The 15707-nt window shown below is 36.5% G+C and overlaps 1 protein-coding gene across 8 annotated transcripts in view; it reads left to right on the top strand.

Annotated features, from left to right (window-relative positions):
* The window catches only part of Dmd (dystrophin), a 2257783-nt gene that overhangs the window by 898516 nt on the left and 1343560 nt on the right, over positions 1 to 15707 (top strand). For all 8 annotated transcript variants that reach the window (XM_085684598.2, XM_085684595.2, XM_087902601.1 and 5 more), the window contains one exon: positions 402 to 577. In XM_085684598.2, coding sequence (XP_085540724.2) covers positions 402 to 577 — 176 coding nt within the window. The remainder of the gene's footprint in view (positions 1 to 401; positions 578 to 15707) is intronic.

Raw genomic sequence — 15707 nt, 5'->3', positions numbered from 1 at the left:
AAAACTATTGACATCCATATACAATATCCCTGGCATTAGAAATTGTGCTCAGATACTCTTGACAAATGTATCTGAATGTTGTAAACACTTTATTCAGCAAAGTCTTAGTGATATAGTGGCATCCTAATTCTTCTTCTTTGTTCCTTAACTTCCTAAAGTTTTTCCAATACACTAAAGAGTCATCTTTAGTTTTTGAGATTACCTAACTTCTCTGTTTCAGTCATCATTGCCTAAGTCAGATAAAATGATTTGATTCTGGTGTAATATGGAGTTAGTTGGATCTAAAGGTCAATCTACCAACAAGCAGGAACAGTTTCTCATTATTTTCCTTCACTACTCCAAGCAGTCTTTACCAAAGTCTTTTGAGCAGTGTCTGACCTCTGTTTCAATATTTCTCACAGATTTCACAGGCTGTCACCACCACTCAGCCATCACTAACACAGACAACTGTGATGGAAACGGTAACTATGGTGACCACGAGGGAACAAATCCTGGTAAAACATGCCCAAGAGGAACTTCCACCACCACCCCCTCAAAAAAAGAGGCAAATTACTGTGGATTCTGAAATTAGGAAAAGGTGAGAACATCTTATTCATGACTTTATTCACAGATGAAGACTCAGTTTTAGGCAGGAAAGCTCATTTATATGAGTTGTCTTTTATATTTGCTTCATATCTCCCAGAGCTTGGGTATTTTGTAATGATAATTAAATATTGATGGACATAATGAGACAGGTTTTTAAATGAATTCAAGAAATCATTTTGTCAATAACTGACGGCTTAATGGAAATGCTGTTTTCTGGATCGAAGGAAGAAACAAGTAATGAATAGCCGTGACACATTGTAAAAATGAAAATGTCCAGCTTTGCTTTGTGTCGTCATAAAAGGCCTGTTTGTTCAGGTGTTAGCTTTGCATCAAATGACTTTCTTCTAGTAATGGGAACTGCAATTTCATGAAGAAGTACACCCCTAATAGGCGAGCTCCATTCTGCCGCTTTATGAGAACATAATGTCTCAATCTGCACATCCTAAATCAGAAGTAATTATGAACAGATTTTCTGTTCTTTGATATTTATAAAGTCTTATCTTGAAGGTGTTGGAATTTTAACTGATCTTTTTGTGAGTAATCTTAAGTACACATTGTAGATAAGTTAGGTATTATGTAAATCAGTGGATATATTAAAATTATGGCAATAAAATTTCATAAATGCAGAGCTAGCATGAAAATCATAAAATAGTACAATTTCCATCCTATATCCATTATTGTAACTTTAAGATTAAGAAAGCTCCTTGCAATATGCCTTGTGTTTCTAAGTAGCATATGCTCAGGAATGGATAGAACACTTGACTTTAGAATTTGCTTATACCAGAATATAGACGTATGGGAAGAATATATACCTAAAAATAGTATATCAGATGTTCTTAGCAAAGGAAAAGAAACACCTAGAAAAGTTATCTGAATACATCATAAGGTACATTTTATTCATTCATTCATTCATTCATGACTTATAATCTGATTTGAATATTTCAAACTAAATTTTGGGCTTCTTAGACTTGAAAAATGTCATTTTTTTTTCTGAGCTAATTGTCTAGTCCTCTTGAAAATGTCTCTTTTTCGGAGCTAATTGTCTAGTTCAAATAGGTAAGGCCTTAGCCAACAACAAACCTACTGCTATTTTCTTTGTGCGTTATGAACTAATAATTAGCATTTTTCATATTTTTTAGCTTTTTTTATATATGTGTATGTTATTTGTCTATATGGGTGTGTGTGGGTTGTACACATTTTTTTGTGTGAGCGTGGACATGTGCATGCTACAGTGTGTGTATTGATAGTAGAGGACAACATTGGTGTCAAGTTCTCGAATTCCACTCTTTGAGGCAGGTTTTTGTTTTCCTAATTGTTTCTGTGGTTGCTGTTGCCATCGTTCACCACTCCTTAGGTAATCTTAGAAATTTTAGATTCTAGGGATTCTCCTGTCTCTGCTTCTGATCTCACACTAGGAGCACTGGGAGTACATATATACATTATTATACCCACATTTTATGTCTGCCATGGGGACATAAATTCTAGTGCCCAGGCTTCCGTGGCTTATACACTGAGCCATCTCTCCAGCCCTGATATTATATTTTAATTGGTGAAAATAGTCAGAAGCATTAGATGTCATGACTTACAATTATATAAAATTCAAATTTCAGGGACTTCACTTATAACAGACCATTTATTCAAACATTTATCATCTATGACTTCTCTCACATGACAAAGACAGGCTTTAAAAAATATAGCTATAACTCTATGACTCCACACAAAACCTATCTGACACATAAAAAAAATGTCTGCTGATCTTTGGTCCAGTCAAATGGTTTGCAAACTTTAAATAACTGAATTCCCATTTTAGGCAGCAAATTCCACAGTACCATCATTACAGTGGTGGAAATGTCACTATTCACTGATGTAGTAGAAAAAGTAATCACACAAATAAATCAGTAAGTCACGTAATTTGCATTCAAATTTTCCTAATAGTACTTCCACTAATTTACTTAATGTAATATTAAATATTTACCTGTAGCTAATGCTTAGAAGGCTCATCATTTATGGGTATATGCTTCCCATTCCTCAAAATGTCTTCAGAAACACCCTTATACAAAAAGAACAAAGTGGATTGTTCCATATCAATCTGTCTTCAACAGTATTTGGCTTGAAAATATGCTTCAATTCTTTTGTTTCAGGACAAAATGGATAGTGGCTGAGTAATTGTTCACCTAAATTCCTTTTGATCATGTCATTGTAATTTACTAGGATGAGAGGGTAAATTAGAAACATACAGACAGTTTAAATAAAACCTAGCCTAATACTTATTAGGGATTTTATTGTATGTTTAAAACAATCTTCTACATTATAAATGAATAACATTAATTCCTCCTATAACTTGTCAAGATAGCTATAGGTATTATTAGTATTATCCATAGCTTCAGAGAACCTGGGCTAGGATTTCGACATGGACTGCATAATAAAATATCTCCTTAGTACATGTCAAACTAAGTTGATATTATGTATGGTTTGCCTAAAGCTCTCTAATTATACCTGTTTTCCCAGCATAATTATGATTAGCACATGCATGCATTTTTCAGGTGTCCTGTTCTGAACAACATAGTTATATAAACAGACTTATACGATTCTACATTGATGAGTTTAAACTGAACAAAAGGAGCAAAAGAAGACGCATTTTCAATTCATTAAATTAAGTAATTGATAATTGTTTACTGTATGTAATACAGAAATTCCATGAACTTATGGCTGGAAACTTCTTGTTAGTCAGTGTGTGAGTCTCTTTCATTGTATATTTGAAACAATCACATATCACTGTGGACTTGTACTTCTGTTCTCTTACTCCCTTTCTCCTTTAAAAAAAGTCCTTGTTCCACATCCATGATTAAATATAGTCCATCCACTGCCACTCTCCACATGATGTGTTTTCTTTTTTGCCTTATTCCTATGAGAGTATTTTGTAAACTAAATCCTTTTGCCTTTGTGACTTATCTCAATTGTTCTCTATCATGGATTTGGAGTCCTATGAATTAATGACTACCGAGTCCTGTTACTCCATATATGAACTCTTCCCTAAGATACAACTTTTTAAAAACAATGCTGTGATGGTGGTATTTCTGCATCTGAATTCATCCAGTGCCACAATTTTTATTTTTATTGTTCTCAATTACATTGTCCACATATTTTAGTTGTAATGCATAGCCTGTATGTCCAAATGAGTAACAAATATTGCATAAAAGTTTTCTGAGGTTTGAGAACCTTCATCCAGTTGGAAGCAGATACAGAGATCCACAGATAAGCACTGAACCAAACTCCTGAAGTCCAGTAGTAGAGAGGGAGGAGTAATAATAATAGCAAAGAGGTTAAGACCATGATGGGGATACCCACAGACACAGTTGAGCTGAGCTAGTGGATGCTCACTGACTCTAGACTCATAGCTGGGGAACCACAAGAAGACCAATCTAGGCCGTCTGAATGTGGATGGCAGTTGTGTGACTTGGGAAGTTGTATGGCTAGTGTAGTGGAGCCATTATTTATCCCAATACATGATCTGGCTCTTTGGAGCACATTCCCTATGAAAGGATACCTTGATCAGCCTAGATATGGGGGAGAGGACATTGGTACTGCCTCAAATGATGTGACAGACTTTGTTGACTCCCAGTGAGAGGCCTCACCCTCTCTGAGCAGTGGATGAGGGCAGGGAGGAGTAGGAAGACTGGAGGAGAGGGAACTGGGATAGATAAGTAAAATAAGATTGCTTTAATAATAAAAAAGATACAAACACTTGAAATAAAAAGAAAGAAAAACAATGTGCCTGTTTAATTGCCAGCATATGATTTTGTGAAAATTATTTAAGACCTATTCATCAGATTCAACATTTTTACCTTATCAAAAACAGTGAAGATAAAGAAGCAAATAAATCTAGTGCTTATGAGGAAATGAAGTTTCAATTTTATTGAAAATAGATTCTATTCTCATGCAACACATCCCAATAACAGTTTCCTCTACCTCCACTCCTCCAAGCAACTCCCATCTTCTCTTTTCCCCAGATATACTCCCACCATTTCTTCTTTAGAAAAAGTGGGCAAAACAAGATACAATAAGACAAGTCAAAAGTCCTCATATAGAAGTTGGAAAAGGCCACCAAAGAGCTAGCAAAAATGTTAGATACACCTGCTCCCACTGTGAGGAGTATCACAAATGCACCAAACCATCAGCCGTAGCATATATGCACAGGACGTGGTAAACACCCTTGTAGTATAACATGATGGAGCTGCTTGTTTGTGTTTTCTGTCCTGCCTGGTTCCCACAGCTGTTTAGCCCCAAAGAAAATCACACAGAGGTCTCCATAAGTTATAAAACTGATTGGCCCATTAGGTCATGCTACTTATTTGCTCTTGTAATTTATATTAACCCATCATTCTGATTTATTTTAGCCATGTGGCTCAGTGCCTTTTTCAGTGGGGCAGATCATATCCTGCTGCTTCAGTGATCTGGGTAGGAGTGGGAGGAATCAACTTCCTCGTTCCCAGAATTCTCCTGTTCTCCTTGCATCATTTCTACTTCCTGTCTGGTTTTCCTGCCTATACTCCCTGCCTGGCCAATCAGCATTTATTTAAAACATGATTGACAGAATACAGACAATTCTCCCGCACCACTATGTGGAAATTGTCCTTAGCAATGAAGCCCAGTGTTAGTTTTAAGAGGATCAGCCTGGGTTGTTTAGAAATCTTCATGGAACCTCCTTGGACAATACTACCAATTAAAGCCTTGCCTGGCTACTTAAGGCCATTTCAGTTGCTTTCTACTCTCCTCTTAGATCTATACCCCCTTTCCTTCCTACCCACACAAATTTTGTGCCCCTTCATTAAAAGCCTTCAATACAGTTCCCACTACACAAATACTTGTTAAAGCATGAGCTTCATTGGAAAGAGTTCAGCTCACCAGGGACCACACCCTTAAGGATCACTTATTCTTCTCCCACTCTCTTAAAAATTTTATTCACTAGATCTAGGTGAAACACATAAATTTTAATTTCAAACAATTAAAATTAGTAAAGTTAGTTTGTTAAATGGAATGTTGATTCCATTACAAATTAACGTGGAATTTTCTTTCTTATAACAGTCACAGTTTATTTTAAGCTAAACTAAGTGATGCCATTAAATCTTGAGACATCCGCATCATATATACTTAGGATTATCTATTAAGGTTTTTATTCCATCCACTAAATATGCAGATTCCCTTGGTCAAAGTCTAGTATGTATTTTGACTACATGAGTGGTTTTCTGTCTGCCTGATATCTAAAAGATATTTATTACTATTTTTTTTAATTTTTTTATTTATTAAAAATTTCCTCCTCCTCCCCGCCTCCCTTTTCCCTCCCCCTCCTCACCTCACACTCCCCCATCTCCTCCTCCATCTCTAGTACTAAGAGCAGTCAGGGTTCCCTGCCCTGTGGGAAGTCTAAGGTCCTCCTCCCTCCGTCCAGGTCTATAAAGGTGAACATCCAAACAAACCAGGCTCCCACAAAGTCAGTCCGTGCAGTAGAATAAAAACCCAGTGCCATTGTCCTTGGCTTCTCAGTCAGCCTTCATTGCCAGCCACGTTCAGAGTGTCTATTTTGATCACATTCTCCAACACTCCCAGTCCATCTGACCTTGGTAAGCTAAAATCAAAAACACCAATGATAGTGTATGCTGGAGAGGATGTGGAGTAAGGGGAACACATCCATTGTTGATGGGAATGCAAACTTGTGCAGCCACTTTGGAAATAAGTGTGGCGGTTTCTCAGGAAACTGGGAGTCAACCTACCTCAGGACCCAGCAATTCCACTCTTGGGAATATACCCAAGACATGTCCTATCATACTACGAAAGCATTTGCTCAACTATGTTCATAGCAGCACTATTTTTAATAGCCAGTAGTAGAATGGTTAAAGAAGGTATGGAACATATATACATTAGAGTTTTACTCAGCAGTAAAAAACAATGACATCTTGAATTTTGCATGCAAATGGATGGAAATAGAAAACGCTTTACTGAGTGAGGTATCCCAGACCCAAAAAGAGGAATATGGTATGTACTCACTCGTAAGTGGATTCTAGCCATAATTTAAGGACTTTGAGCCTATAATTCATGATTCTAGAGAAGCTAAATAAGAAGGTGAACCTAAAGAAAATCATATAGTTATCATCCTGGATATTGGAAGTAGACAAGATTTTCAGGCAAAACTTGGGTGCACGGGGGTGGGGGAGTGGGTGTGGATTTAAGGGGAGATGAGTAGAGAGAGGGGAGAAGGGGAGGATTAGGGAAAGCTTGGGGGAATGGGATGGGTGGGATGGAGGAAGGGTGGATATGGGAGCAGGGAAGTAAACATCTTAATTAAGGGAGCCATTTTAGGGTTTACTAGTAACTTCTCTCTAAAAGAAATTTTTTTAACAGGAGGAAAAATATCTGACATTCTCTCACATAACAGAATATCTAGCAAACAAGGTATATATGCACACATACACACATGTACATTACCCTAATGTGACTGATGTGATCATTCCTATATCACCAAATGTGTTCATGTATAAAAATAGTATGTTGTAGCATTGAAAAGGTATGCCCATCACTAGGAACAATTATTTGTTATTTAATGAGTCTTAAAAACATGATAATAATGGCAATTGGTTCTGTGATGTAGTATGTGTGTCTCTGGGTATCTATCTGCAGAAGCATTATGAATATATACCATGTTAGAATGCATGCTAACAATGTCACATCTCTAGACCTGTGGCACAGAATTTTGTTTGTTGTATAAGTAAGGTTAAAACCACATTTCCTTATCCAAATACTTGAGTACCCAGAGTTGAATGCATAGCCTATCTCTCATCAGAAAAATCCCTGTGCTTTACTGCCAATTCTTTATTTTACCAGCTTATTCTCTACATTAGGCTCGGAAAGTGCTCTCAGGAAGGTCACTGGAGAGCTCCTTCTCTGCAAGCTTCAAAAGTCACTCTTCAGTCATGATCCTTCTTGACCTTTGTGCTGTGTCTGACAGTGATGATTAGTCTCCTCTTAACATTTCTTTACTCTCAGTTGCTAGGACATCTCTCCTGTTTCTGTCCATTCTAGCTTTCTAACTATGTCTTGTCAATCTTCTCTTCTTATCCCTTTAAGGTCAGTTTTCACAACTCAAATATTTTCTTTTAGTTTTTTTATAAGGATGTTTTCAGTTCTTGGACTTCATTACTTATACTCTTCTCTTTCTCAATTATCTATGTCTGATAATTTTCCAAATAATACTTTTAGTTCCCTGTCTTCCCTGATACTCATACTTGTATAAACCAAACCCTTATTAGTTATAAAAATTTAGATTTATGAAGATCATTTTGATTGTAGTTCTATGATTTAGATTTTGCAAGTCTAGAGATGTCATTCGCATTCTATCCTCAAAGATTGGCAGTGCTTGCATTTGAGGAATAAAACAGCTAGCAATCTGTGAATAAAGTCGTGGTGGTCTCTGTAACTGCCACATCACCAAATTCCTTGGAAATGTACCTCATAAGCCATTTTTTATTTTTTCATAAATTATTTTCAATGTGTTGCTTTCTCTTCAATGTTTGCTTTCTCCTGATGTGTTTTCCAGCTTGTTTCGGCATGAACTCAGAAATTCTCTGCTTCTGCTCTTTTGTGTATGTGCTTCAGTCTCCTGGAAAATGATCTCAAAATGCAATTTGAATGAAATAATTTCTTTGCCCATAATTCTTGAAATTCATGTCATAAGAATTATTTTATGTCTAATCTCTGGCTTTGTTCTCTGCCCAGTATTTATATGCCAGTGCTATTCATCAACGCCTACAAAGTGTTTGCTGCCAGTTCCTAATGAGATGAGAGCTTTAACCAGGATAGAAATGAGTATACCACTTCCTTTTTCTTGAAAATGTGACAAATATAAAATCAGATGAAATGGTGGGATTTGTGACTTAATTGATTAATTATTTTGCAAAATCTCTCATTCTATTATAGAGTACAAGTTGTAATTTACAAACTGGCACAATCTAGAGACACTACCATAAACTTCAGGTTCCATTAACTATTCTTTGTTTAATCTCCTAGTGTTTTGTATTCTCTTAACTCTCTGTTTCTTTGTGCCTACTGTAGTCGTTCTATAATGTTTCTCTAGCTAGCTGAGATTTTTCTGCTTTCACATACATCATTTATAAATTAACTGCCTTGAATCTCTTTAACTTTGCAAAAATATTAAAGCTACTATAAATTACAACTTGTATTATAAGAGCTTTAGTTTAACATAATTTATTGCAGTCTCCTTAAGGATAAGAAACACCTTATTTTTCTAGTCACAGTGCTTTACCTAAATTTCAATACAAATTGAATACTCAGTAAATACTCAGGAATGTTGAGGGGATATTTGACAGAGATTTCTTGTGTTCCTGGTTGAGAAACAGAAGCACTGTAGATGTTTCAAAGAGGAGAGATTTAATATGTGGCATTGCCTAACCAGATGGTAGACATTAGAAGCAGTGTGTGCACGCAAACACACACACACATAAGGTAGCAACTGCAAACATAAGTAACATTAGAAAGCTACTAATATTATTGAGGTACAGGAACAATGTACAGTGACTTATGTGGTCATAGCCCAGAAGCTGAGCCTTCTAACAGAAATTAAACCAATGCTGATATCCATGCAGGAAAATTGACTAAAGGAATATGTGGGGAGAAAATGAAAAAAAGTTTGGGTTCTTAATTATTAATATAACCATTATCTTCCCATTAACATATATGTATTCTAATAGAAGGGATTCCCTTTCTGGTAACTTCTAAGACTATCACTAAATTCTTTTCTAATAAGAAACCTGTTGTCTGTTTATGTTAACACATTTGTCACACTGATATATAATGAGAAGTTACTTTGTACTGAAATGTGTCCTTTCAAAGTTCTTATGCCAATGCTTTATTCTTTAATGTCATAGTATTTAGAGATGGAGTCTTTTGGAAACAGAGTCCTGAGGACGTGACTATCATAAAGAAACTAATTTACTTACATTAAGGAATATCAGAAAGTGTGCTTTCAATGAGGATGCCTACAAATATACATTCAGGAAAAGGGCTCTTACCACAAGCTGACCCTTCAAGCACTGTGATCTTGGATTATAGGTGACAAGACTATCAAAAAATTGTGTTATCTACTTCATTGCATCTATGGAGTTTTATGATGGGAGGCAGAACAAAGGACTGGCTTTTTGAAAGAGTGAGATTTATTTAATATTTAAACTAAAGTTCATAGAGGTGTTCACTATAAAAAGTAAGTGAATTCAAACAGGTCATGACGCTTTGGAGGGACCACTGGGGCAGGAAGAACATGTCAGACTTAAATGACTTTCTACATTATACTAGATAGTTTATGAACCCTGACTAGAAGTTCTTTAAACTTTAAAAACCTACAGCATAAATACATGTTGAAGTCCTTTAAACTCAATAAGTTTTCACACTGAGTGTGGTTAAAGTTTAAATTGCCTCCCATAGGGTCCAATGTGGTACTTTCTTTGACTGCTCCTGTAGACAGTATGAGCCATAGCCACTCAGGAGGCAATTGACAGCAACATTAGTTTTCAGGATAAAGTCACTATTTATTCAGCTAGGATCTAATGGATCCTCAGAATTTGGAAAGCTCTATAGCTGCTAGTACTACAAAGCACACTTTATTTTTCTTTCAGGAGGCTTGCATTCTAGTGTAAACCCAGTCAAGAAGGAGAATAAATCTTCTAAAATGTTTAGTTGTGAGATATAAAAAGTTTACTTCTTGTTTTGAACATTGAAGAATCATGAGGAAATTATGTTTGAGTATACAGTTAAAGTATATGGAAGCATTGAACTCAAGCTAATGGAAAATTACAATTCAAATGACTGGGTGGCCCTTACATATGGTTCTAGGTGATTCTGTGAGATTTGAATTTAAAATTTTTATCCAATGAATTGAAGAAAAAAATAAGTTTATGACAATACAAATAGAATGAATTTCCACTCTAAACAATAATAAAAAGATTAATGCTAGATTTTAATCTTCCAGTAATTGGGAACCCATAGGTATTTTTGAGAGAAAGCATTGGAGTGTGGCTATTGTAAGCCGCTACATTTCTACCCTTTTTTAAATGATGACCCAGCAAGTGCAGACACTTATTATGAATCCCGGGTTCTGGACTATGTAATCAGTTCCATTCATTTTCACTCCCTCCATCTCCGATATGTAAAAAATATGCCTGAAATTGTAAGGACTCGCTTGGTTGGAAGAGATAATTCACTTCTACAAGCCGTCCTCTCACCTCTACATGTGTGCTGATCCCAACTCCCTTCCACTGCTACCCAAGAAGTAAATACATGTAATTTTTCACATTGTAGGGAGAAACCATCCCTCCAACACTAAACAAAGCAGAAGGAAGTCAGCGTTTATTTCACTCTGAAGGCCCAAAGAAATATTTGGGGGGTTTGTGCACCACAGTCTTTCTGTTACAACTGTTCAATTTAGCTCCAGTAACAAGAAAGTATTTTTTAAAAAGAAGTCTACAAAAATAAAGAACACAAATGTATTTCAATTAATTTTCTTTGAAAAAAGAGATGTGAGCATATATTTGTCCTGTGGATTCTTATGCTAAAGGATAAAATGGAGGATACTATTTTACTGTATTTATGCCTTGATTTTAGTTTTACTGATTTGGAGATTGTTTTGTGGTTGTTTTGTTAAGCTGCTATTAATGTTATTCCAAAACTTTACCTTATCAGCTCTTAACAGAAATCTGAAAGAAATGCAAGTAGCCTGATACCTGGTGAAGTAAGACCAACAAAGAAGTGATTTAATGCCAGGCAAGATCTCAGATAAATAAATTAACATATGTCACATTTGTCTTAATTGTGTGAAGTTTTCGTATGGGAATTTAAATCACACAAGTTTTCACACAAAATTAATCTTTTTCTTCATACTTGAAATTCTATTTATCTTTCCTTCCCTCCTTTAAATTAATTTATCTTCCATGTAGCATTGAAAATCCTTAACTTGTATAAGACATGTATGTATATCAGAGTATATTATAGTTAGAGGCACACAGAACATCATAAGTCACTTATTTATAAAATGTTAGAAGATTAGGTAAACTCAGTAACGTAAGGAGACCTTTTTTGGTTACAAAGTCCACAAAACAACACTGTGATATTTGTGTTACAAATAGTTCCCTATATATGGACATAAGTGGAAATTATGTGGCAGTAATTTCTGGAGGTATTGTAGTAAGAGGATTTCAAGATCCTTTTGTTTTCCAAAGTTCCTGAAAGCATTTTATCTCTATATCTAAAGGTGTCCTACTAACATGTTCTCTTTATAGAACTTTCTCTTTCTCTTGGGACATTTTATGTCTTTATGTAAGAACCTCTCCATGAAAAATCCATTTGTAGACATGCTACTCTTTCTTATTAATTACTATATTTTATTTTTTTAATTTATTTTTTAAATAATCTTTTCTCATTTTACCTACCTATCCATCCCTATTCCCTCCCTTTCACACTCTCCTCCCACGTCCCACCTACCCCACCTCCCATCCACTCCTCTGAGAGGGGAAGGATTCAAATAGGGAGCCAACAAAGTCTGGCACATCACTTTGAGGCAAGACCAATGCCCTTTCCTCTATCTATAGGCTGAGCAATGTATCCCTCCAAAAAGAATGGGCTCTAAAAAGCCAGTTCAAACACTAGAGATAAATTCTGGTCCCACTGCCAGTGGCTGCAAAGACTGCCTCAGCCATACAACTGTCACCCACATTCGGAGTGTCTAGTTTGGTTACTCTTTTGTAGATTAAAAAAAATAGCAGAGAAGCAAAATTTAAGAGTTGACAAGCTTTGAAAGGGAAAGTTCGCTCTCTAGTGATTTATATCTTTTCACAGGGACATTCTTAGCTTTTCCTGATTTCATCATCTTAAACTTCCATTTAGATAGTAAAATAAAATCAAATTCAGTAGTTTGATTAGTAGGTTTAGTAGTTTCAACCTAAGCATGATCATAGACTCAATATGATGTGTCCCGCGCTTCCGTCTCGCCAGCAAGAACCACGCGGTATACATAGGATACTTCTGCAGTAAAGCTTTAATGCCCCTTGGGAGAGCGGGCATCAGCCAACATGGCGGAGACCCAGATAAGATGGAACCCATCCCTTATATAGGAAACAGACCCTGCTTTGGACGTGTCACTCTTGGATTGGTCAACTGCTCCCAGTCCCAGGTGATACCTTGGGAGTAGTGGAAAAATACCAACACGTGTGAGCTTTCTAGCTCACCTGGCGGTGCAGCGCCATCTATGGTGGAGAGTGTGGTTGCGGCCTTCTACAATGATGACAACATTTCATCTATGTCTATAATATGAGAGAATACTTCTTTTAACTCTGGCTGAGAAGATATTTTTTCTACAAGATTGTTTTTATAGGGACTTCCAACTTATGAAAGATGAAAGCTAGTCTTGAAGTGCCTGTGGTTTAGCAAAATTTTTTTCTTCAATCTCCCAAATTGCATAATTTTTGGATATTATTTCTATATTCTTTTGCATTTTGACTAATTCCTCTCTCCTTGTTGGTACCAGCATTGACAGTTTAGTAGATTTCTTTAGTTTCAAGCTTTTCAGATAGCTTCTATAAATGTTTTATTAGTAAATGTGAAAGTGACTTCTTATAATCATGTCACATTTGAAGCACACATTGGAGTGGGATTTTAAGTGATTAAGATTTGTTATTAAATACAGCTAGTGAGATTATTTTAAAGAGGATTTTACCTAAAAGTCAATGAAATACTTTGACTAAGTATTACATCTTTTTTATTTATTAAAAATTTCCACCTCCTCCCCTCCTCCATTTCCCTCCCACTCCCCCTACTCCCCATCCCCCTCTCTCTCCAGTCCTAGGAGAAGTCAGAGTGCCCTGCCCTGTGGCTAAGTATTACTTCTTTCAGAGAAGTATTTCAGCTGAAGTCTTATTCTGTTTAGTGTAATCAGCATTCTAGAGATATAGATATAAACATGAATACCAAGTAACTCATGGCCTTTCTGACCTTTAATAAGCCAAGATATTAAAGCACTGAATTTTATATGTTATATATCACAAAATAATTAATCACATGTAATTTATTATCAATAACCAACAATTTAGAAAACACAACTTTAATCCCAGTACTAAGTAGGCAGAGGAAAGAAGATTTAGGTGAGTTTGAGCCAGCCTGGTCTACAAAGAGTTCCACAACATTAGGACTATTGCACAGAGAAACTCTGTCGAAAAAAACAAAAGGAAAAGTCAAAAAGAAATCCAACCAAACAATGCAGGAAACACAAATCTATGGTCAATATTTTATGTTTAGATAAGACTTCACATTTAAACACAGTGAATAAGCATATCTTATGACAGAGTAAGATATGCAGAAATGGATATTTTAGTGTCTTTCAATGATGCCTTCCACTGCAATCTGGAATCATTAAATTGTACTGTATTGATATACAAAGTTTTATGCAGAATGAGCTAAAATTTCCATATCTTAATATACAAATACATTCAACACCACATGAAGAAGATTACTTGACAGGAATGTTAATGTTGACAGATGAGTAAATTAATGTGTTAGAAATATCAAAGCCACAATGCAAGCAAATCTAACTTCAATTTTGTATCTCAAATCAGAACCACTTCAGTTGTAAAGAAAAAAAAGCTAATTTCTATGGATTACTTTTAGAGTAATTTTATGTCTTTATGTCAATACTAATTAGATGGTAGTTTTTTTTTCTTTTCTCCCTTTTTCTTTTTTCTTTTTTTAAATTTATTTAATTATTAAAGATTTCTACCTCTTCCCCACCTCCCATTTTCCTCCCACTCTCCCCTCTCCCCCTCCCTCTCCCCTTCCCTCTCCAGTCTTAAGAACAGTCAGGGTTCCCTGCCCCATGGGAAGTCAGAGGTCCTCCAGCCTCCATCCAGGTCTAGGAAGGTGAGCATCCAGGCAAACCAGGCTTCCACAAACCCAGTCCATGCAGTAGAATAAAAACCCAGTGTCATTGTCCTTGGCTTCTCAGTCAATACTCATTGACAACAACATTCAGAGAATCCTGTTTGATCAAATGCTTCATCAGTCCCAGTCCAGCAGGCAGGCCTTGGTGAGCTCCCATTAGATCAGCCTCACCATCTCAGTGGGTGGATGCATTACTCGTGGTTCTGACATCCTTGCTCATGTTCTCCCTCCTTCTGCTCCTCATTTGGACCTTGGGAGCTCAGTCCAGTGCTCCAATGAGGGTCTCTGTCTCTATCTCCATCTATTGCCAGATGAAGATATGCAAGATATTCATCAGTGTGGTATGGGACAAGGCCAGTTCAGACACCCTCTCCTCTGCTGCCCAAGGAACAATCTGGGGACTTCTCCTTGGACCTGGGAACCTCTCTAGAGTCAAGTCTCTTGCCAAACATAAATGGCTCCCTTAATTAAGATATCTACTTCCCTGCTTCCATATCTACCCCTTCCTCCACCCCACCCATCCCATTCCCCCAAGCTCTCCACAATACACCCGTTCTCCCTCCCCATCTCCCATTATACCCACCCCCACACCCCCATCCACCCAAGTTTTGCCTGAAAATTTTGTCTACTTCCAATATCCAGGAGGATAACTATATGATTTTCTTTGGGTTCACCTTCTTATTTAGCTTCCCTAGGATCACGAATTATAGGCTCAATGTCCTTTAATTGTGGCTAGAATCCACTTATGAGTGAGTATATACCATATTCCTCTTTTTGGGCCTGGGTTACCTCGCTTAGTAAAGCATTTTCTATTTCCATCCATTTATATGCAAAATTTAAGATGTCATTGTTTTATTACCGCTGAGTAAAACTCTAATGTGTATATGTTCCATACCTTCTTTAACCATTCTTTTATTGAGGGGTACCTAGGTTGTTTCCAGGTTCTGGGTATTACAAATAGTGCTGCTATGAACATAGCTGAACAAATGCTGTTGTAGTATGATTGGGGATCTCTTGGGTATATTCCCAAGAGTGGAATTGCTGGGTCCTGAGGGAGGTTGACTCCTAGTTTCCTGAGAAATCGCCACACTTATTTCCAAAGTGACTGCACAAGTTTGCATTTCCATCAA

Source organism: Myodes glareolus, chromosome X (genome assembly GCF_982192425.1).
Source record: "Myodes glareolus chromosome X, mMyoGla1.1, whole genome shotgun sequence".
Taxonomy (NCBI): Eukaryota; Metazoa; Chordata; class Mammalia; order Rodentia; family Cricetidae; genus Myodes; species Myodes glareolus.
Note: the sequence above shows the minus strand (reverse complement) of the source record. Positions and strands in the feature narration are given on the sequence as shown.